Source organism: Sinocyclocheilus rhinocerous, unplaced genomic scaffold (assembly GCF_001515625.1).
Source record: "Sinocyclocheilus rhinocerous isolate Xijiao unplaced genomic scaffold, SAMN03320098_v1.1 scaffold3288, whole genome shotgun sequence".
In the NCBI taxonomy this organism is placed as follows: domain Eukaryota; kingdom Metazoa; phylum Chordata; class Actinopteri; order Cypriniformes; family Cyprinidae; genus Sinocyclocheilus; species Sinocyclocheilus rhinocerous.
The window spans coordinates 1,079,353-1,100,550 of NW_015655612.1; the positions used below are offsets into that span (position 1 = coordinate 1,079,353).

Sequence of the window (21,198 nt, forward strand, 5' to 3'; positions counted from 1 at the left end):
TTGACCCACAACCCCCCCCTTTTTTCCCCCCGTTAGCCGTCACAGCTGTACAGTCGTCCAGGTTTATTTGTCTTTCACTCACTGTGCTTCTCTGTAACGCACACATTAAAACATCACAGTAAAGATGGAGTTTGTCATGGAGCTACACAGATGCAGTGGGGTGAGAGGCCGGAGAGAGGGGGCGAGGGGATCGTCTATCTCATGATTACATACATTACATGGGTCTATACAATATCTGCTACAGGGTTCTGGGACATCGGGCTACAGAAGATAGGAAAAGGAGGAGGTAGTCACAAATATGATAGCCATACCTCTGTCTTTTAAATACTATGACTCACTATTGATTTGGTAAAGATACATTAGAAGCCTATATAATTGGTCCAGCAGCTTTCTTGTAGCTGATATGTATTTTGAACCCCCCGAACATATATATATATATATATATATAAGAAGAAAAAAATAATTGCAAATAAGACGGTCAAAGCTGCCAGTCTCTTACACTTCATACTCTCGCTCACTTGATCAATACACAGGGCAGGTTGAATCGATGCTCTCCAGAGTAGTAATGGTTGGAAAGAGAAAGGGGAAAAAAATGACAGTACATGAATAAAACTCTGGGCGCAAGTGGTGGTGGAGGAGGAGAGGAGAGGAGAGATGGAGGGATGTGGTGCCCCTTGTCCCCCATCTTCCCTCATTCATTTACTTCCAGAGCTGGGTGCTGAGGGTCTGACCGGAGGGGGGTGCCACCCAGCCGCCCATGGGGGCACCAGGTGGCCCAAATGCCACTGGAGCACCAGAAGCGTTCAGGTTCATTCCAGACATCTGTTGGTTAATCTGAAAAAGACAATGGGGAGAGAGAGAAGTGTGAAACATCTATACACACAAGACTTGTTAGCATAATTAGCTATGGTCCAAAACCTACAGAGAAAGCATTAAGGCATCATGGGCACTCCACAAACAGAAAAGGTTTTTATGAAAAGTACCGTCTCCTAAAATACCCCAATTTGGCTCAATTCTAAGCCAGCATCACATGTGGAATGCATTAAGGGGAGAGAAATAATATTCTTAAATATTATCATAGATATTTCATTAATTTAAACATTTTTCTGATAAAAAATTTTTTTAAATAAAAATGTAATTAAACATTTATTGAAATAAAAATATTTATTATATACACTGCCATTCAAATGTTTGGAGTCAGTAAGGGGTCGATTTTTGAAAAGTATTTTAAGCCCACATTTATTTTATGAAAAATACAGTGAAAACAACAATATTGTGAAATATCATTACAATTTAAAATAACTATTTTCTATTTTAATGTATTTTAAAATGTCATTTATTTATATGATGACAAAGCTGAACTTTCAGCAGCCATTACTCCAGTCTTCAGTGTCACTTCACCCTTCAGAAATCAAATGTAACTATTTAATTAATATACATAAATAATAATAATTATATGTAGAGGGCTTCAAACTAGTCACGGGATGCTGTCTATGAAGGTTGCTAGGTTTTGGAACAGAGCTTTGGTATTAAAAGAGAAATATATTTGCTTTTGTGGAGTTTCTACAGTAGCATGTTTTCACACAACCAGACCAGAGATCTGACCAGTCATTTCACCTGTGGATGGCCTTTCCCTCCAATGTTCCCTTTTCCTCTTTTCTTTTTTTCAGGTTACTAAGCTGTCCTCTGATCTTTAAACTCATCACCCCTCTTATTTCATTTTCTATACCTGTACTCTTTTCCCTTGACTTCCACCAGTATTCTTCCTGAGAGCAGAGCGGCGTAGAGGAGAGGGTCCTGTGGGGTACGCTGGCTGTGGGGCAGCCCATCAGACACGTCTGTCTGATTTATACCGCTGTCTCTACAGCTCATAGCCAACAGAAAGAGAAAAACTAATGGTTTCAAATAAGCAGCCCCCTTATTTTTCATTATTAACTTGAATTCTGGGAACTAAAGTTTGTGCAATCTTTATCCAGCTGTCAAAAGGGATATATAATGGAAGACGGGATTTTTCTATCTTTGAAATAAGAGTTTGATGCACTATGTTGACAATGGATGTACAAAACTACATAATCGACCATTCGGTGGGTTGTCTGAGGCTAAAATTATTACAATCCTTTATTACACAAAGCGAATCTCTTCACAAAGAAACTTCGCAGTTCACAGCACATCCTCAGTTCAACAAGTCTGACATTAATCGTCTTGAAATATGTTGTTGAATGCGGTGGATCTGTGACACAAGCGGCGCTCTGCTGGCGGTAGTGCTGGTGTTTTAGAGGGGATGAATGTAGAGAGGTGACTTAAACCATGCTGACAGTCTAACAGCACACTAAACCGCTGTCAGCTGCCAGCATGCTAAAAACCTCTTAGAGAAGTTGCGTTCAGTCTCTAAATTCATTCCCTGTGAAGCACCACTTTTAAGAAAAAAAAACCAACAGCTAAAACACAGCAGACCTCACTAATTGACTAGATGGTTGGTGTTTACATAATGTTTATAACAAGGTTATGTTAACGTTTACATAACTGCTTATTCACTATTCAGCAGCTCAGTCTGATCTGATGAGTGAAACAGTGAAGCGTGCCAGTATGCAGAGGCTAGCCAATCATAAAAGAGCTCATTTACATATAAAAGACTTCACACAACACTGCTTGCTTAAAAAATGTGTAAAATTGTCATGAAAAATTTTATTATGACTGTTTTTAGACTAACTACACAACCATTCCAAAATGTGAGAATTATTAAAAAATTTATACTTTCGTTCAGTAACAATGCATTAAATTGTTTAAACGTGATAGTAAAGACATTTGATGTTACAAAAGATTGCTATTTCAAATAAATGCTGTTCTTTTGAACTTTCTGTTCAAAGAATCCTGAAAAAAACAAAACATCATTTCCACAAAATATTATTTACCACAACTGTTGATAATAATAATAATAATAATAATAATAATAAGTGTTTCTTGAGCACCAAATCAGCATGTTAGAATGATTTCTGAAGGATAATGTGACACTGAAAACTGGAGCAATGACTGATGGAAATTCAGCTTTGCCAAAACAGGAATAAATTACATTACATTAAAACAGATATTTTTTGAATATGATGTTTTTACTATATTTTTGATCAAATAAATGCAGCCCTAATGAGCATAGAAATGTTTTTGGGAGTTTTCAATAAATACACTACAGTTCAGAAGTTTGAGATCAGAATGATTTTTTATGTTTTTTTTTTACAGGATTTTCTTCTGCTCATCAAGGCTGCATTTATTTGATCAAAAATACAGGGAAAAATGTAATATTGTGAAATATTATTACAATGTAAAATAAAGTTTTTCAATTTTAATATACATTAAAATCTAATTTATTCCTGTGATGCAGCGCTGAATTACTCCAGTCTTCAGTGTCACATGATCTTCAGAAATCATTCTAATATGCTGATTGGGGTCAGTACATTTTTATTCTTTCTTTTTTTGAAAGAAATTAAAACTTATTCAGCAAGGATGTGTTAAATTGTTAAGAAGTGATAGCAAAGATTTATATTGTTAGAAAAGATTATATTTTGAATAAATGCTGTTCTTTTTAACTTTTTATTCATCAAAGAATCCTGAAAAAAGTATCGCAGTTTCCCCCCCAAAAAATTGGCAGCACACCATTGATAATTCTAATAATAAATCAGCATATTAGAATGATTTCTTAAGAATCATGTGACACTTTATACTGGAGTAACGGCTGATGGAAATTCAGCTTTGCATCACAGAAATAAATTATATTTTAAAGGATATTAATATAGAAACCATTATTTTAACATTTTGCAAGATTACTGTTTTTTTTCTGTATTTTTGATCAAATAAATGCAGCCTTGATGAGCACAAGAGATTTCTTTAAAAAACATTACAAGTCTTACTGATCCCAAACTTTTGACCAGTAGTGTATATAAGTGGACTGATGGGAATAAATATTGATATGCTACAAAAGAAAAGAAAAACGGCCAATTTAAATATAAAGAAGGAGTAGCACTTGCCTTTTCCCATACAATCCTGAAATGCAAACTACAACATACACAATCCAGGCACTTATCATTGGCCTTCTATAATTCCAAAGCACTAAACCCCATCCTGAGGCAGTGAGGGAGGTTATCCATCACCGTGAACTCCTAGAGTGCTCTGATGTCTCACAAGGTGACTAAACCGCTTTAGGCCATGAAGTGTATGACTAGAGTGAGACAGTCAGAGGGAAAAATGTAAAAAATTGCCATCTAAAATTCTCAGGAGGATCCGCTGTGGAGCTTGACTTCATTTCTGTGCTCAAATGCACAGCAGGACAAATTTGGCCAATCTCGTAATTACACCTGCTTCCTCCTCAACACAATACTGCCTTACGCATGGAGAAATAAGTGTGCCGGGAGAGTGTGTGTGTTTGTAAATACTCCAAGAACAGTACTCAGCTATTCAGAGGAGTGAATATCAAACACTAATGATTCTTCTTCTCCCTGCGCACTGGCTCTCCTCGGTCCTCCTTCTGAAAATAGGGAGACGCTATGTGGTGGGTAACGAAGAAAAACATCTCAAGTCAGATTCATCTCGGAAAAAAAACAACACTCCTCCCAGGAACCGCGCAGCAAAATTACTCTCACTCCAGAAAACCATTAAGCAAACGCATTTCTTTCCTCAGCCGGTCTCTCAAAATACAAATGTGCTGCTGAAGGCCTATAACTCAGGACGTGCGCACACGCTCGCATTGTGGGGAGGGATTTTAATTAAGGCCATCTGAGTGTAAAGCATGCTGTATTGATTTATGATGTGTAATTAACCTCCCGGAGGCCGAAATCTCAGACTCCCTCTGCTCTGAGCCTCATACGCAGGGGGTCACGGGCGAGGCAGGGAGATGATAGAAGTTGAGAGGTCGGAGTCACTGAGCACTCATCTTTAATGAGCCACATGCAGATGGGAGGTGACAGCAGATTAGATGAGGATTTTAAAAACCCTTATTATGAATCTCTGATTATAGGCTGAGAGTGACAGAAAGAGACCTTAAGTGACAGCTCGCTTTCCACCGAAATGGTTTTGAAAAGATCTGATCTGAATAAAAGGAAAGCTTTGTGGATACCAGGAGATGCATTGTTGGAATCGGATATGATGAATGGTAATAGCTTCAGATATAGATGTTCTCTCTATAAAAAGCCGATGCTGATCCACTGCAGCCAGCACGCTGCACCGATGATGAACGTCTACTTTTATATCTCTGACTCATGGCAGATTCTGGAGGGTTGGTTAAAAATACATTCCCTAGAGGAACATTATGAACCTAACCTGCAGCTCTTGACCTCTGGTTTGTGACTTAAGTGTACCATCATCAACAGTAAGTAATTAGGACATTTGTTCAGGTTCACTTTTTTCCACCTGCAACATAATTTATGCCATGATATTATTACATTGATCATTCTTTTGCCAGCTCCCTGATTGTTTGCTCCACAATGGGTTCTTGTAGCTGTCAGAATTTACAGACTCGATCCTTCTTGCAATGTACCTAACACTTATTTAGGCCGTACACTCCAGTTTACCAATGTGATCGACTCTAGATGGTTGATTAGTTTAGGTGTTATCTGCATTCTAAGAGCTTACTAGTGGACCGATTTACCAATCCAACATAAAAATACAATATCTTTACTCTAGTTTCATAAGGACTTTTTCATAAGGTAAATATCACTAGAGCACAGTATAATATTAGATTTAATTCATCCTGATCGCCCTGTCTTTATAATACAATATAAAGTTAATTTTATATTTCTATATAAAATTTCTATTTTATATTTCTGCACTTCCTATTTACTGCTAAATTTATTAAGAATATACACGACCATTCAAAAATTTGGGGTCAGTAAGATTTCTTTATATATATATATATATATATATTCTTCCTTGAATAAAAAGAACAACAATTTAATGAAAATATAAATCTTTTTTTAACATTACAAATGTCTTTACTGTCATTTTTGACCGATTTAATGCCCTCTTTGTTGAATAAAGGCCCGTTCACCCCAAGGATGATAACTATAAAGATAACGATAAAGATATAGTTCTAAAAATCATTCTCAATTTGAAAGAATAGCAGAGTCTTAACCACTGCTATAACGATAAAGAATAAACAGACGATATCATCCACTGTTGTGGACGCCAATATCTTTATCTTTATAGTTATCGTTCTTGGTGTGAATGGGGCTTAAAAGTAATCTCTTTAAAAAAAAGTCTTAATGACCCGAAACATTTAATGTAATGATATATTAATATATTATCATGTCTATGATAATAGAATATTTATTTATATTAATAATCAATAATATTCATACATTTAGATACAAATATGAAGGTTTAATTAAAAAGGTAACTCTAACATTTACATTTAACATAAAATTACAATATAGTATAATATAATATAATTTAGTAACTCCAAAATCCCACTCTTCAAAGGCATTTCAGCAAACGAAATATACCAAAACACTTCTTGCATAGACTTATAACAGCATAGGATGTTTTTAAAGTGCACTTTATATCGTTCACAGGCCTAGAGCTGTCACAGAGATGTGTGTGATTTCATAAGAGACTTATTTCAGTGACTAAAGGAATATTTTATATGTGGCAAATTGGTTACAGCACCATTACAAGTCACAAATCCAAATATAACATACCTGTGCCATATTCCACTGTCCTTGTTGACCTGGCTGCATGGCATACATGTTTTGAGGGGGCACCATGCCCTGAGGTCCCATCATGCCAGGGGCCAAGCCCATCACTCCTGGTTGTGCGTTTCCCATGAAACCGTTAGGCATAGTCATGCCAACCATCATGCCTGTATTCTGGCCCATCATAGCACCACCCTGTCCCATGACGGCCCCCATCATGGTAGTGGGGGGCATGGCTCCTCCCATCCCGGGGAAGGCCTGGAAGTTCCCCTGTGGCTGCACAGGGAACTGCATCTGAGACGGGCCCATGAACATCGCAGTCGCTGTGGGAGCAGAAACACACAAAGAAACACAAATAAGATGATTTACACACGACGACATGTTCAATATGTTCAAAGAGACAAAAAAAGAAGCAGACCAGAGGACACTGACACACAAAACATCACAGACGGCAGAGAGCGATCAATATCTGCGCTAATGTGTGCAGTTCCTCGCCTCGAGCCCAGAGGAAATGGATCTTTGAGACAGAAGAGGTGCGCAGGATGAAAGGGGGCATCTAACACGTCCTGATGGTGAAGAATTGGCAGTGCCTTCATTTGGAGCATCTGAGGTTTTGGGAAATGTCCTCTTTGAAGAGTAGGGCAGGCGAAGCAGGCAGCTTTAAACCACGTTCAGCAGTATCAGAGTGCTGAGACACGCAGTGCTTGAATTATTGATACCCCCATTAAAGCAGGGCTTCTCAAGAACCTCGCTTGCTTTTTCTTTTACTCAAACACACACACACACACACACACTCCCAAAGCACCATTAGAAATGGACTCCGGATGTATAGCGCCATTTATAGATCTGCATTTTCTCGCTCAGATCGCTCATTCTCTGAGGAATAAGAAAGTGGGACTCTGGGGGATGGATGTACCTTGTGCAGGCTGTTGTGGGACGGTGCTGGAGCCATACAAGGAGAGAATAGAGTCCTTGGAGAGAGGTTTCTTGGCCGAGTCCTCTGCTTTGCTGCTCCCGCTGGTTTCGCTGAACAGGTCCAGATCACCCTGTGCTGGAGCAGCACTTCCTGTGCCCGTAGCACCTGCCACAGCCCCTCTGGCGGAGTTGGCCTGAGCACTCCCAGCTGCCTTACTGGAACTGACCTGCAGAGCAGAGGAGATGGTTGACTTCAAGCCATACACACTCTCAATACCGGCTTATACAGCTTGACACAATAACTCCCTCACATATCAATAAAACTCATTAGCAATCACAGACGTGCATGGATATATCTGTGGGCCTTAAAATCGTGAGCCAAATGAGGTATCTCAACAGACCTTCCAGTCTAAATGGTAGGAAACTTGTGCCAAATCAACCAGATAAAGCTCTGAAACATTCATAACGGAAATAACACTAACAGAAAAAACAAAACAAAAAGTCACTATATTCACGTTCATGTTAAATTATATACTATTTTGTCTAAAGTTAAAAATAAAACAGCAAACTCTAAAATCAATTATTTAAACAATACATTTCAAAACATAAATACTATTAAAAGTTAATTAAGTAAGTTAATAAAATACTATTAAAAGGACAGTTAAAAAATTTAAATAAAAAATAAATTGTATTTAATGTTTTAAATATAACAATCTTTCAAAATTAATTCAATATTAACATTTTCTAAATATTTAAGAATCTTATGAAATTTGTTTTTTTAATGATCAAAGATCTTGGCATCCTAGACTGGCTTTAGAGGAGTTTAGACTAGTTAAAGGCACAATATGTAATTTTCGCCGCTAGAGGGCGTGTATTCAAAATAAACAAAGAAACAAAGGCATAGTTTGATGACGCCGTGACTGAGTGTGGAATCATGGGAGTTGTCGTCTTCATCAGCGAACCAGTTTAGGCTGGTTTAAACTTGATCAAAACTGGACTATGTTGCTGCCACAGTACAAGTAAATGTGCGGTAATAACAACAAAAATTGAGTCACGTGGATGTGCTGCGTTGAACACTCAAACCTGTAGCGAAATTTGTGTGGGGAAATCTTTCGCTCTCGTTAAATGCTTAATCACATATATTCCTGATAAAGTGACCCACAAAAATTCACAGAACAATTGTAAATGTGGCCATATCTCATATAAGGAAAGGCAAATAATCAAATCAAAGTTGGTTAAAAATATCAATCCTGGATAAACTCAGATGAGAGAAGACAAACACATCTTCACACAGATCTTCATGCAGAGAAATGACATTAATTAGACTGCAGCTGTGATGAATGAATAGCTCAGGAAGAGGAGACACAATTCACCGTTTACACAAACTTACAGCGCACACAAATAACAGACGATGGAGAAGACAATCAGGAAGAGGCAGTTTGTGTTCAGTCAAAGCACCTGCATCCTTTTACTCAATTACAGTCATGTGATGCAAGACTAGCAGCCACAAAGCTGCAGATGGTAAGGCTGATGCCATGGTTACCCTTGCAAAAGTAAGTCCGTCAATACGAAATTGAGGGAAAGTTCTAGGCCTAAATCATAGTTCATATTTCCAGGAAAGTCAGCATGGTGACAAGTAACTTGCTGACTCTGGTGGCACCTGGCTGAAGAAACTCAACAGTGGCCCAAGGTCATGTTCAGTGATGTGCGAGAGCTGGGTGAGTCTTGCTGAGGTTTGGCACAGGCTCCGGTCTATCCGTGAATAAGAATCATGAGGACATCACACCATTATAAGCAGGACTGAGGACAATAGGCTGGCAGCACACCATGCTTCAACTATAGTACATATTAGCCATGCCAGGTGGACCTCATGAAACCTAGTGTCTTTGTCCTCTTTGGGGGTATTTATAAGCTAGTGATAAAATGAACATGTTACAGCTACAGAAAATATATATACAAATATACACAATTTTGTTGTAAATGCACTTCATTTAAATGCTTAAGGTCAGAAAGTTTTTTTTGTTGTTTTTTTAAGAAATAAAAATGTATTCAGAAGGGATGCATTACATTGACTGCATTACATTGACCAAAAATGATATTTATGATACAAAAGATTTTTTTATTTGAAATAAATGCACTTTCCAATAAAGAAACCTAAAAAGTATCATGGTTTCAACAAGTTCATTAAGCAGAAAAACTTCAACACTGATAATAGTAAGACATTTTTTTCTGAGCAGCAAATAAGCAGAATGATTTCTGAAGGATCATGTGACACTGAAAACTGGAATAATGGCTGCTTAAAATGTCAGCTTTCCCATCAGTGGAAAAAAATTACATTTTAAATTATATTAAAACAGAAAGAAGCTTTTACTATAATGTTTAATAAATAAAATAAATACTTTCCGTACCCACTGTATATATATATATATGTACACATACAAACACACACACAAATGTAAATATAAATTGTCAATAAAAATACAATATATAAATGTGACCCTGGACCACAAAACCAGTCATAAGTAGCATGGGTAAATTTGTAGCAATAGCCAAAAATACATTGCATGGGTCAAAATTATAAATTTTTCTTATATGCCAAAATTCATTAGGATATTAAGTAAAGATCATGTTCCATGAGGATATTTTGTAAATTCCCTGCCATAAATATATCAAAACTTAATTTTTGATTAGTAATATGCATTGCTAAGAACTTCATTTGGACAACTTTAAAGGCAATTTTCTCAATATTTAGATTTTTTGCACCCTCAGATTCCAGATTTTCAAATAGTTGTATCTCGACCAAATATTGTCCTATCATAACAAACCATACATCAATGGAAAGCTTATTTATTCAGCTTTCAGGTGATCTATAAATCTCAATTTTAAAAAAAATGTACCCTTATGACTGGTTTTGTGGTGCAGAGTCACAAATACAATTAAAAACATATCGGTATTATTGTACATTATTTAAATATACTGCAATACCATCTGATTCTGACTAGAATAGCAAATAGCAAATTATGCTCATGGCTATGACAAAGTAAAAGCAATTGTCTATGAAAAAAAGTCTGACTCAAACTTTATATTTTAACAGGAAACAAGTTTACACAGGAAAGAAAGTACTAGAGCTAATTATAACGTTTCACCCTCTATAGAGGGAGAAAGAGAAAAGCAGAGAGGAAGTGAAAACAGAGGGGAGAATGTGCCACATCATTTGAATTCAAATCGAGCGAAAACAAATAGATAAGTGTATCAATCGATTTTCCCCACAAAAATCTTCCCACTCTAGTATCATTAAGTGGCAAACATGCTTACTCAGATGGCAGATATCGAACAGGCCATTCTCTGAAGTTCACTGCTGAAGTACGTGCCTGACATGAGCTCATAAATAAAACTAAACTAAAAGAGCATGATTCAGAGACCGTCTCCGCTCTCCCGCTGTCTATCCATCAGTGTCCTGGAGCTCCAGGAACGGAAATGTTCCACAGTAATCAGAGACAAAAAGGCAGGGTTGGGAGGACGGGGTGGAGGTTGGCAGGGACACATGTGGACGCTCTCTTCCTATTTAGATGGGCCGACGATATGCAGCTCTGTGCTTAGGCATGCAGGAGTAACACCTCCAGCTGCTGCAGCGGCAGTCGCGCATCTGATAAGAAGCGAGCCGAGCTGAACGCGGGTGAACAGCACTGCAGCGCGATAAGCCAAACACCGCCTCGCACATCTGATACGCAAACCCCTCGGAATGATTAACCTGTGAAGGCTGATGCTAACACAACTGTGTGCTACAGCCTATAATGGGTTCAGCCTTTGATATGCATGAGAGAAAAGAGGCGAGGAACAAAGAAATCACACAAACTCTTGACAGCTAGTCTCAAGACCCCAGCAACTAGCAAGAACATACTTGGCAGGAGGGAGCCTTTTTTCGGGCCGCATTATGAAAAAGAGATGACATAAGCCCTTATCTCTATTTGTAATATGAGTGACATTTGAAGGTATCCATATGGGAGTCCACAGAGGGACACAGGAAATGCTATTAGAATTAAAAATAGATGAGGAGGGGGAGGCCAGGACACCTACACTCCATAATTCAGGGACAGGAACAGATATTTTTCTCTATGCTCCATGAATGAGAGGGAGAGACAACTTTTGTGCACACATGTACACATCTATAGTTTAAAGATGGAGAGATAGAATGACGGATAGAATGATGTACCGAATGGATGGAGAGAACGAGAGATCGATAAATAGAATGATAGATAGACAGACAGAACAACAACAGATAGAACAAACAAAAGACAGAATGACAGACAGATAGAATGAACAACAGACAGAACGACAGACAAAATGAATAACAGAATGATAGACAGATAGAATGAACAGGGAACTACAAATAGAATGATAAAGCGATAAAGAGATAGAACACGATAGATAGATAGATAGATAGATAGATAGACAGACTGATGGAATGATAGACAGATCAATGGCTGAATAGGTAGAAAGACAAACCGATAGATGTATAATAATTATCTATCTATCTATCTATCTATCTATATGCAATTTCGGACAAACTCTCCTAATAAACTTTCTCCTTCTCATTCACCACAATCAGTGTGGCACCAAACCAATGAATATTTGATCTTTCCCACCCCCACATTAGCACAGAAACACACACGCGCCATACAAACACACAGTGCAGCCTGTATTTCACTGTGACATTCACGGAGCACCATGCATATTCTAGCTTTACCCACCCCCAAACACAATTCACTCACTCCCCCATACCCACAGAGAGAAAGAGAGAGAGAGAGAGAGAGAGAGAGAGAGAGAGATTTTATGTGCAACAGAGTAGGCTTTGTCTGATTAGCAGCCCCACACAGATAATTAGCACTCTGGTGGTGCTGTGGGCTGGGCTAATCCAGTTTCCCCCACAGCCCCCTTCTGCCTGGGAAACCAGAAAAACCCAAGCACAAAAAAAAGAAGAGAAAAAACTAAAGAACAGAAGTGCCCCAAAATCACAAATGTGTTAGGTTGGATTTGGTGAAGACGGTTGTTCGCAGCAGTGGGTGCATGCTGGGTATGTGCCAGAGCAGAGTCTGGCAGTGCCACCCTGCCAAGGTCCCACTGCAGCTCAGAGTCTGAGGATCAGTCAGCAGGAAAGAGCGGATGAGACACGAGGCCATCTGGGGAATACACAGCTACACAATCAACAATATGAAGGGGGAAATAAACGAATACATAAACTATTTGCACAAAAAAAAATCACAGTCACAAAACTATTACAAAATCTAAATATCACATTAAGTAAAAAAGACAGGTTACTCATAATACATCATGTAGGTGTGAAAGTAGTTGCCTTAGTATGCCTTAAACAAACTGTGAATTTCCTTACAAACAACCATACCATCAGCCGCAGGCTGCAGAGATGCTCTGGTGGTATTGCGTTCATGACCTGCACTGGTCCAGCAGACTTTCTGAAGAAGCGCATCCCTGCGGTGCTGCTCTGGGATCAGTTAACTGTGTGAGTTAGCAGTGGTTACAGATAGAAGATGAAGAAATCTGAGCCTGCATTAGCACTCTGACCTATATGCTTCCAGTCAGCCTTCTGTAATGTATCCACTGCCTCACTTCGGCCGTGATCGATACTCTGCTGGTCTAGACTTCAGTCATAGTGCCATTAAGTGCAGATCACATTCCCACATACTGTAACAGAGCATGATTTCACTTTCTTCTCCACACATGACCAAAAATACCTTAAGTATTCAAGGCCACTATGACACTAATTTACCATTTCAGTGTTTAAGTGCTTCCTGCGATTCTACTAAAAATGGATGTTATTTTCTGGGTCATATGTGCGAAAAATGGCTGCCAATGTATTAAACATTTTAATGAATTAATTTTACATGAAATTAAAATCACATTTATTAATATAACTCATATATAAGTTAATAAATTGACAGCTACAAAAAGAGGCATTCATCAAAAGGAAATTAATTCCAGCTAATTCCATCTAATAATAATTCAGCTACATTTTCCCCTGACAAACCTGAGAATAAAACCTGATGGCATTCTGACCCTAGTCGTAACATCCGATGCCATGCTTGCATACCCAAGGACGTTCTGCCTCTAGAATACTTTTAAGAAAATGAGCTGTCCTGGAAAAGTAAGAACACGCATACATACACACACTATAAATGTGAAAAAAGCAAGACCAATTAAGGCCAGCTTACTCCGTCTGGTAAAGAGAAAAATTAATACACTTGATGCTTTACTGTCCCTGAATCCTAAAATATGCATAAGTGTTCTTTAAATATCCCAACAATTTGCATGTGGTCACAAGCGACGGCCTCACCTTTTCCCGAGATGTGCGAATGGATTGGATGTTTGGCTTTAAGGTAGAGCTGGCAATGTGTGAATTCGCATTGTGTGGGGCTGGAGCGTGAAATAAGTTAATCCTCGGTTCCTCGGGGCAGTCCTTCATAAGAACCGACCATTCATGCACTTGTCTGTATCTGTAATGTTGTCTATGACCTTGGGATAGTATAATATGACGGTTTCTAAAGGTTTCATGAATAGGGCAGGCATGGGACCAAGGGATGCTGGTTAGCATGGCCCCATTAGTACCTGCTAGATGATGACGCAACTAAGCCATCTGGCTGAAAAAAAGCATTTTTATCCATGCTAATGGTACTTTAGACCTCCGTGTACCCTTGCTCACTCACGTCAGTGAGTGTGTTGTTCTAATCAGATGCAGAGGACGGAGGCATATACAAGTACATGGTGATTAGACTAACAACAGGGACAAACATGGGACGGAACAAGAGTGGAAACAGAAGCCTTTGGATCACAGAATCCCGTAATGTTAACACTCCATACACAAACACACGCACATTCTGCCACCGGTGGCAGTAATAGCCCTCAACCCAGATGATACGTCTTGCCAGTGAGTCACTTCCCAGACAGCAGACATTAAAATACAACACTGGCAATGAGAATGGCAATGCAAAATGTACAACTCTGAATAGCCTGAAGAGCAGAATTTCCACAAAAAAAAAACACTGAATTAAAAAAAATAAAAAAATAAAATAAAAATTAATGAAGCCCAAAGAGCAGAATTTCTAAAACCCATTGCATGCACGAAATAATATAAAACAAATAAATGACTTAATTAATAAAGCCCCAAGCAGCAGCATTTTTATAAAATGCACTGCATGGGAAAAAAATAAAACAAATAAATAAATTAATAAATAATCCCTAAGAGTAGAATTTTCAAAACACACTGCATCATAAATATCAGGTCAACATCCCTCCACTGACTACCGTCACAGCTGTCTTACAAGTATTACAACTAGTATTTAAAATCTTTGAAGTGCCTCCTGTCAGCGCAAAATTGTGATGAATGTCAATCTAGAGTTACATAAAAGAAAAATGAATTTTAATATGACTGTTCAGACTGAGGTCACATTGCAAACCATCTGACCTGTATCTGATTTAGTGCCACATATGGAAGTGGCCCAACACAGAATCTTAAAAAATTCTGTGTCAAAAAGAAAAAAAATAATAATAATTTGGCCCACTTTTGCCTGCAGTTTGAGCCTAATATCCCAAATACTATTATTTTCCATAAACATATACGGTTTCTATCTTAGTCTCAAAACCATAAAACAAAGTGACAACATTGTTTAGCAGCAAAGTCTGAATTAAAAACCTGGATAAAGCAGTCGCCCTGCAGCACACCGGCCAACGCAGAGCCTTTTCTCTTTGTAGAGGTGTACACACTGAACTAGCTCAGCTTTCATTAGGCATAAGTCCTACTGAGAAACCATCTGTGCTTAAAACACTCACATGAAACACTGAGACTGCCTACACTGCAGCTCTAGAGAGTGTAGATACAGCGTATGTACCCACATGCACTCTGAAAGGCTCAATGTGGTTTTCCACTGTGCTGCACCCATGCAGTGCTGAATGTGTGGTGCATGGCATGCCCATATGTTGAGCGTGAGGGCCCACAGAGCTCAAAGAACACGGGCAGATCAATAGTTGTGCTCTTAAAGGGCCGACGGTGGGTTTTGATGAGATATGCCTCTTAAACAGCTGAATGATTCATTAGTGAGTCAGCACACTATACATCCTGTGTGCTGCAGATTCTGGGGCGAGACTATTGCAGGAAAACAGCTGACAGATGGTACCAAGCAAAATTACTTAAGTAAAGCAAACCTTTCTGCAATTACATGACCTAGTCTGGTAGACTGCATCAATGTGAGCAGGAAGAGGTTTAGAGAATTCAAACAACCCTGTAATACAGCAGAATCTTCATTTTAAGAGGATAATAAGCAGCTAAATGCTAAGAGGATCATCTGCAAGATATGGAAGTGGAGAGATGTGTGATTTTTGGGTCAAATCATGTCACGGTAGGGGCATGAGATATATTGGAACCATATAGTTAATGTCATAAACACTGTAAAAAAAGGATTTAAAAAAAAAAGCTGTACATAAAACAGTATGTTTTACAAAAAAAAATAAAACTTCAGTCTTTCTACTTAATACTTTTTCTCAGGTTTGTGTGTTAATTGCCTTTTTTTGTAATTATTGTGAAGTTTATTAGCAATTTCGGAGTGAAAATTGTTTCGAAATAAATCCTACATGAAGCTTTTTTTATTTTTCAGTGTAGTATGTTTTTTTTTTAATCTTTTATTGGTACAGGCTGATATTGGTTATTTTATTTTTAGTTTTACATTTAGATTTAAATTAATCTTTAAAAACGATAATAATTTAAATAACACTCTTAAATCCTTAGCATATGTCAAAATGAATATTACATTTTTCTTGCTTTACATTATAATGTTGTGATGCCTGAATTCACTTCTAGCATTTAAAACCATTGTTTTTTTTGGTTTATTCAATCTTAAAACCAGCTCTTTTAGTATGAGTTATTGGCTAAAAATAAAAATACTCCTAAACCCTTTATTAATCAATGAAAACCTGGAACACATTATTAAAATATAATATACTGTATCTGTTAATATTAATCAATGAACCTGAGACAATGTGAACGAACGATGAGCTGTTGTATTTTTAGCATTAAAAAAAGATTATTAAACAGTGTAACAAATGTACTGCTTATTGTTAATGTCAGTTAATGCATTAACTAATGTTAACTAATGGAACCGTATTATAATGTGCAACCAACTTCTTAATTGACAAACCCACAACAGTGATAAACATCATGTGTCTAATATGCGAATGATCATGATGCAAATGAGCAGAGACGTTCTGCCTCCACAACGCTCATGAAATGTTGATGTTGATATTCTCACAGCCCTTATGTGCGCAGACAGCTTGATTAGGGAGCTGGAGAGAAACAGGCTGGTCAGGATGTCAATAATGGGGAGGGATTGGCTGCTAACTGAGCATCATGGGATACCAGAACTGGCTAGCGGTTGTGCAATCATATAGAAACTGCAGGGAGGGGGATGTCCTGCGGAGGAGACTGCGTGTGATGTCTCAGGGGCTGATATAAAAGCTGGCAGTAGATGAGATGTGAAAAGAGGAAGTGTGAGGACAGATTAACATGCACCGGCTGGAGTCACACTGAAGGAATGGAGAATACGGAAGCCTGGCGGTTTCTCGTCAAAGACTCCAACTGTCTCTCACGCTCTCATCTTTCTCTCCCCTTAGGCTTAGGGAGGACTGCGAGCGCCCTGATTCAGGCCCTAATGCCAACCAATCAGCGATCTCCTGCTTGTTTCCACATGAAGGGAAAAAAATCAGCATACATTCAGCATACACATCATCTTGCATTAATTTCCCATCCACTCCAAAAAGTGTGTACCGATTGCTTGCTTATTGCTGTTGCATCATTCTGGGTGTTCAACTCATTATGCATGTCTACAACCTAAAATTAATATTAAAATCATAATTATAAAATTATTTATATCAAACACCACGAGAGTGAATGTGCATATGTGAATGATGGGTTGGAGTTGGGCTGATATGGAACAGTGTTATTTATATACTATTATTGCATTCCTTAATATTTTGAATTGAACTTATTTTTATATTTTCAGTTTTCATTTTAGTTCAAGTTAATTTTTATCATTTTAAAATGGAGGCAAGGTCAGGCTTCTCTGTGCACTTCCTGCAGGCACTCTTGCTTCCGAAAATCACTGTTCGGAGAAAAACAAATCCTCATTCACATACATAAGAAATCCAATTCCGATAAGTGACACATCTTCAGATATGCGAAAAGCCTCCAAATCCTTTAAAGAGCCAATGTGCGGCTCTTTCAGACACATCTTCCACACAAAGACTCTAAAAAACACAACAAACAAGAATCAACCAAATCCTCCCTCATCAGACCCCCACCGCCGCTCGATTCATCTGGAGAATAAGAGCAGAGATTGACAGCATGATGTTGAGACTGAATGCTTTGTAAAGCCCTGAGTATTCGCTTACTATTCTCAAGTGATCTATCTTTAGCTCCTCTTTATCCTTTATTAGCATCCCATGAGAATGCAGAATGTGTAGGAAGGGCTGATTTCCACTTGGCCAGAGCAGAGTAGGACGACATCAATTATTCGAGAAGTCCAAGTCAGTCCAGTGGCTCTACACACCTCTCAATAAAACATTGATTCAAGTGGGGAAAAAGCTTTTTGTCAAGCGACTTTTCTGGCTTCAGCACAGGTTCAGGCTTCTAAGATCAAAAAGACAATCCTGCTCAAGCCATTCTGAGAACGATGGTCAAAACAGGTGTGAAAGAAGGATGGGAATGGACCTTAGTCAGGGTAGACGCCATATTGAAAAACGAGGCTGTGAAGGATAGACTTTACAAAGACATGCGCTGTATAATGCTTATGTAATATTTATTTTTCAAAACTCACAACTTTCAAAACTGTTTTATAGAGTTTTTGTTTAGTCAGCTGAACAATCGGTATGTTGTTAAACAACAGTAAGATCTTTTGAACACACTGTACTTCTGTCCCTCACAGCCTCGTTTTCATTCCTGTCAAAAATTACATATGGCGCTACCCTGACTAAGGTCTATCGAGGGAGAAAAGGTGAAAGTAGAGACAGTGTGGGGTTAGTGAGTGTGGATCCCAGAGGTGAAGACGAGCTTCCACAAAGACAAATTGCTATTCATGCTGAGATCCTCCAGCGTCCTGATTGGCTGTAAGAGTGTAATTCAGTGGTTATCAACGTTTTTTAGCCCAATGTCCATCTACACAGTATCTAGGTCACTTATCGCCCTACACCAAATAAAATGTCCAATACTAAAGTGCAAGATCATTTTATCTAAATATTTGAAAAATGTAACACTAAAAACTAAAATGAATTGTTGAATTTGGGCATATAAAAAATTTATATTCATTTTGAGATCTGCTGAAGACTACATTTAACAGTGTTATTAAATTATTAATGTGTATAAATAAACATTAAGTGAGCATTAGATGATGGCAAAAGTCACTCAAATGTAAAAATAAGGAAAATGCAGATGTACAATTAAATGCACAACATCAGCCAACAAAAACAAATCTTGAAGATACATCGTGTATTTGCCAAACTTCTCTGTCTCCTCTTAACATTATTCTGTTTTTATTCCTTTTCTCTTGACATTATTAAACATCTCTCCTCTTCACTCTCCTTAGTGAAGGGCCGTAATAAATGCTAATAACCCTCATTATTCATGCTGCATCCTTTGGCCAGGGAGACCCTGCAAATCAATTCTGTCAGCCGCAACTAGACAGGCAAAATGTAATCATGTTGTTTGCGGAGGAAATTAAAACAATTGGGTTTGACCTTTTCTTTGTCTCTCTTAGTCAGTTGATTTCAGACTGAATGAGGGCAGGCAGGAACAGACACGTTTTGTGACCTAAGAAAAAGAATGCTTCTTGTTTAACTCGTACCTCCAATCCTTTACAAATGAGGCGCACCGGTCTATGAAGGTCTGCTTAGCCTTAACTACCACATGCCATGACAAATTACTAAATGTACCAAAAGAGTTCAGGTGGTTTGTGCGTTGCTGACACAGCACTGACATTGACTTCATGACTGAAGATCATGATATTGTGTTAAAATAAATATGAATATATAAAACACAAATATATATTTAAAAAAATATATAAAGTTATTTATTCCTGTGATGGCAAAGCTGAATTTTCAGCAATCATTACTCCAGTCTTCAGTGCCATATGATCCTTCAGAAATTCTAATATGCTGATTTGATGCTCAGGAAACATTTATTATTATCATCCATGTTCTTCATATTAAAAATGTTGTGTGCTTAATATTTTTGTGGAAACTGTAATACTTTTTTTCCCAAGGAATCTTTGATGAATAGGACGTATAAAAAACAGCAATTATTTGAAATGGAAACCTGTCACTTTTGATAAATTTAATGCATCCTTGCTCAATAAAGAAATTAATTTCCTTAAAAAAATCTTTCTGACCTCAAACTTTTGAACGATAGCATAATATCTCTAATATAACAGAAAAAACACATATAGCAAGTCACACTGCAGTACACTGTCTGTCAATGTCAACTACCCAGCACTGAGAAAATAGTGTGACTGACATGACAACAGGATAGAGCAGGTATTTTGAGTTACGAACACACACACACACACACACTGGTATTGGTGGTTTATGGGGACTCTCCATAGGCGTAATGGTTTTTATACAGTACAAACTGTATTTTCTATCGCCTTACACCTAAACCTACGCCTTACAGAAAACTCTGTGCATTTTTAGATTTTCAAAAAAACAAAAAACATTTAGTATGTTTTTTTTTAAGCCTTTTGAATTATGGGGACATGGGCAGTGTCCTCATAAACCACCTTCACATTGTAATACCTCTGTCATACCCATATCATTATACAAATTTGTGTCCCCGTAAACCACCCAAAACAGTGCGCACACACACACACACGCGCGCAACTGGCTATTGATGTTTGCATTAGTGGACTCGTGTACCTGGTTTGTGTTGGTGTTTGAGGGCAGAGGGTTGGATACCATTGGTCCAAATATGTCTAAGTCGTCACTGATTGGAGCTGCACTGCTTGTTCCCGCCCCGCTGCTGGCAGAGCTGGCTGTGGGTGCATCTGAGCGAGAGAGAACCAAATGTCATTACAGACATGGACAAAGTGTCAAATGCATTACATAGAGTAACAGTCACTGTGTATTTTTATTGGTTTCACACCAAAGTTAAACAAATAATGTGACCAGAAAGTGTTTAGAGTCACACTTGAATATCTACATATATCTTTGCCTTACATAACATAAAACAGTGTCAACGGTTTTGAAGATCACTGCAAAAGCACACTTTAAAGGGATAGTTCACCCAAAAATGAAAATTTGATGTTTATCTGCTTACCCCAAGGGCATGCAAGATGTAGGTGACACTCTATCTACAATCTCAATTAGGAGTGTTAATGGTACATTTGAGAGATAGGTGGAGGTAATGCACTTATAAGTCTGCGATCTGCCGTAAAGCAAGAAGAAGAAGACGCGTCATGCGCCGGCTGAAGAAGAAGACGCGAACGCGCTCAGGATGCGCTCAGGACAGTTCAGACATCGCGGGGCATCAGAGGGAAAAAAACCGATATAAATACTG

General features: G+C 38.1%; 1 protein-coding gene across 1 annotated transcript in view; it reads right to left on the minus strand.

Annotated features, from left to right (window-relative positions):
* Positions 1-28: 28 nt before the first annotated feature.
* LOC107718842 (stromal membrane-associated protein 1-like) overlaps positions 29-21,198 on the minus strand; it is a gene marked incomplete at its 5' end in the record, with an annotated part of 74,716 nt that continues 53,546 nt past the window's right edge. Inside the window, 4 exons of the mRNA XM_016526085.1 lie at positions 29-834; positions 6,684-7,000; positions 7,594-7,819; positions 20,559-20,686. Of these exons, the coding sequence (XP_016381571.1) occupies positions 700-834; positions 6,684-7,000; positions 7,594-7,819; positions 20,559-20,686 (806 nt within the window). The remainder of the gene's footprint in view (positions 835-6,683; positions 7,001-7,593; positions 7,820-20,558; positions 20,687-21,198) is intronic.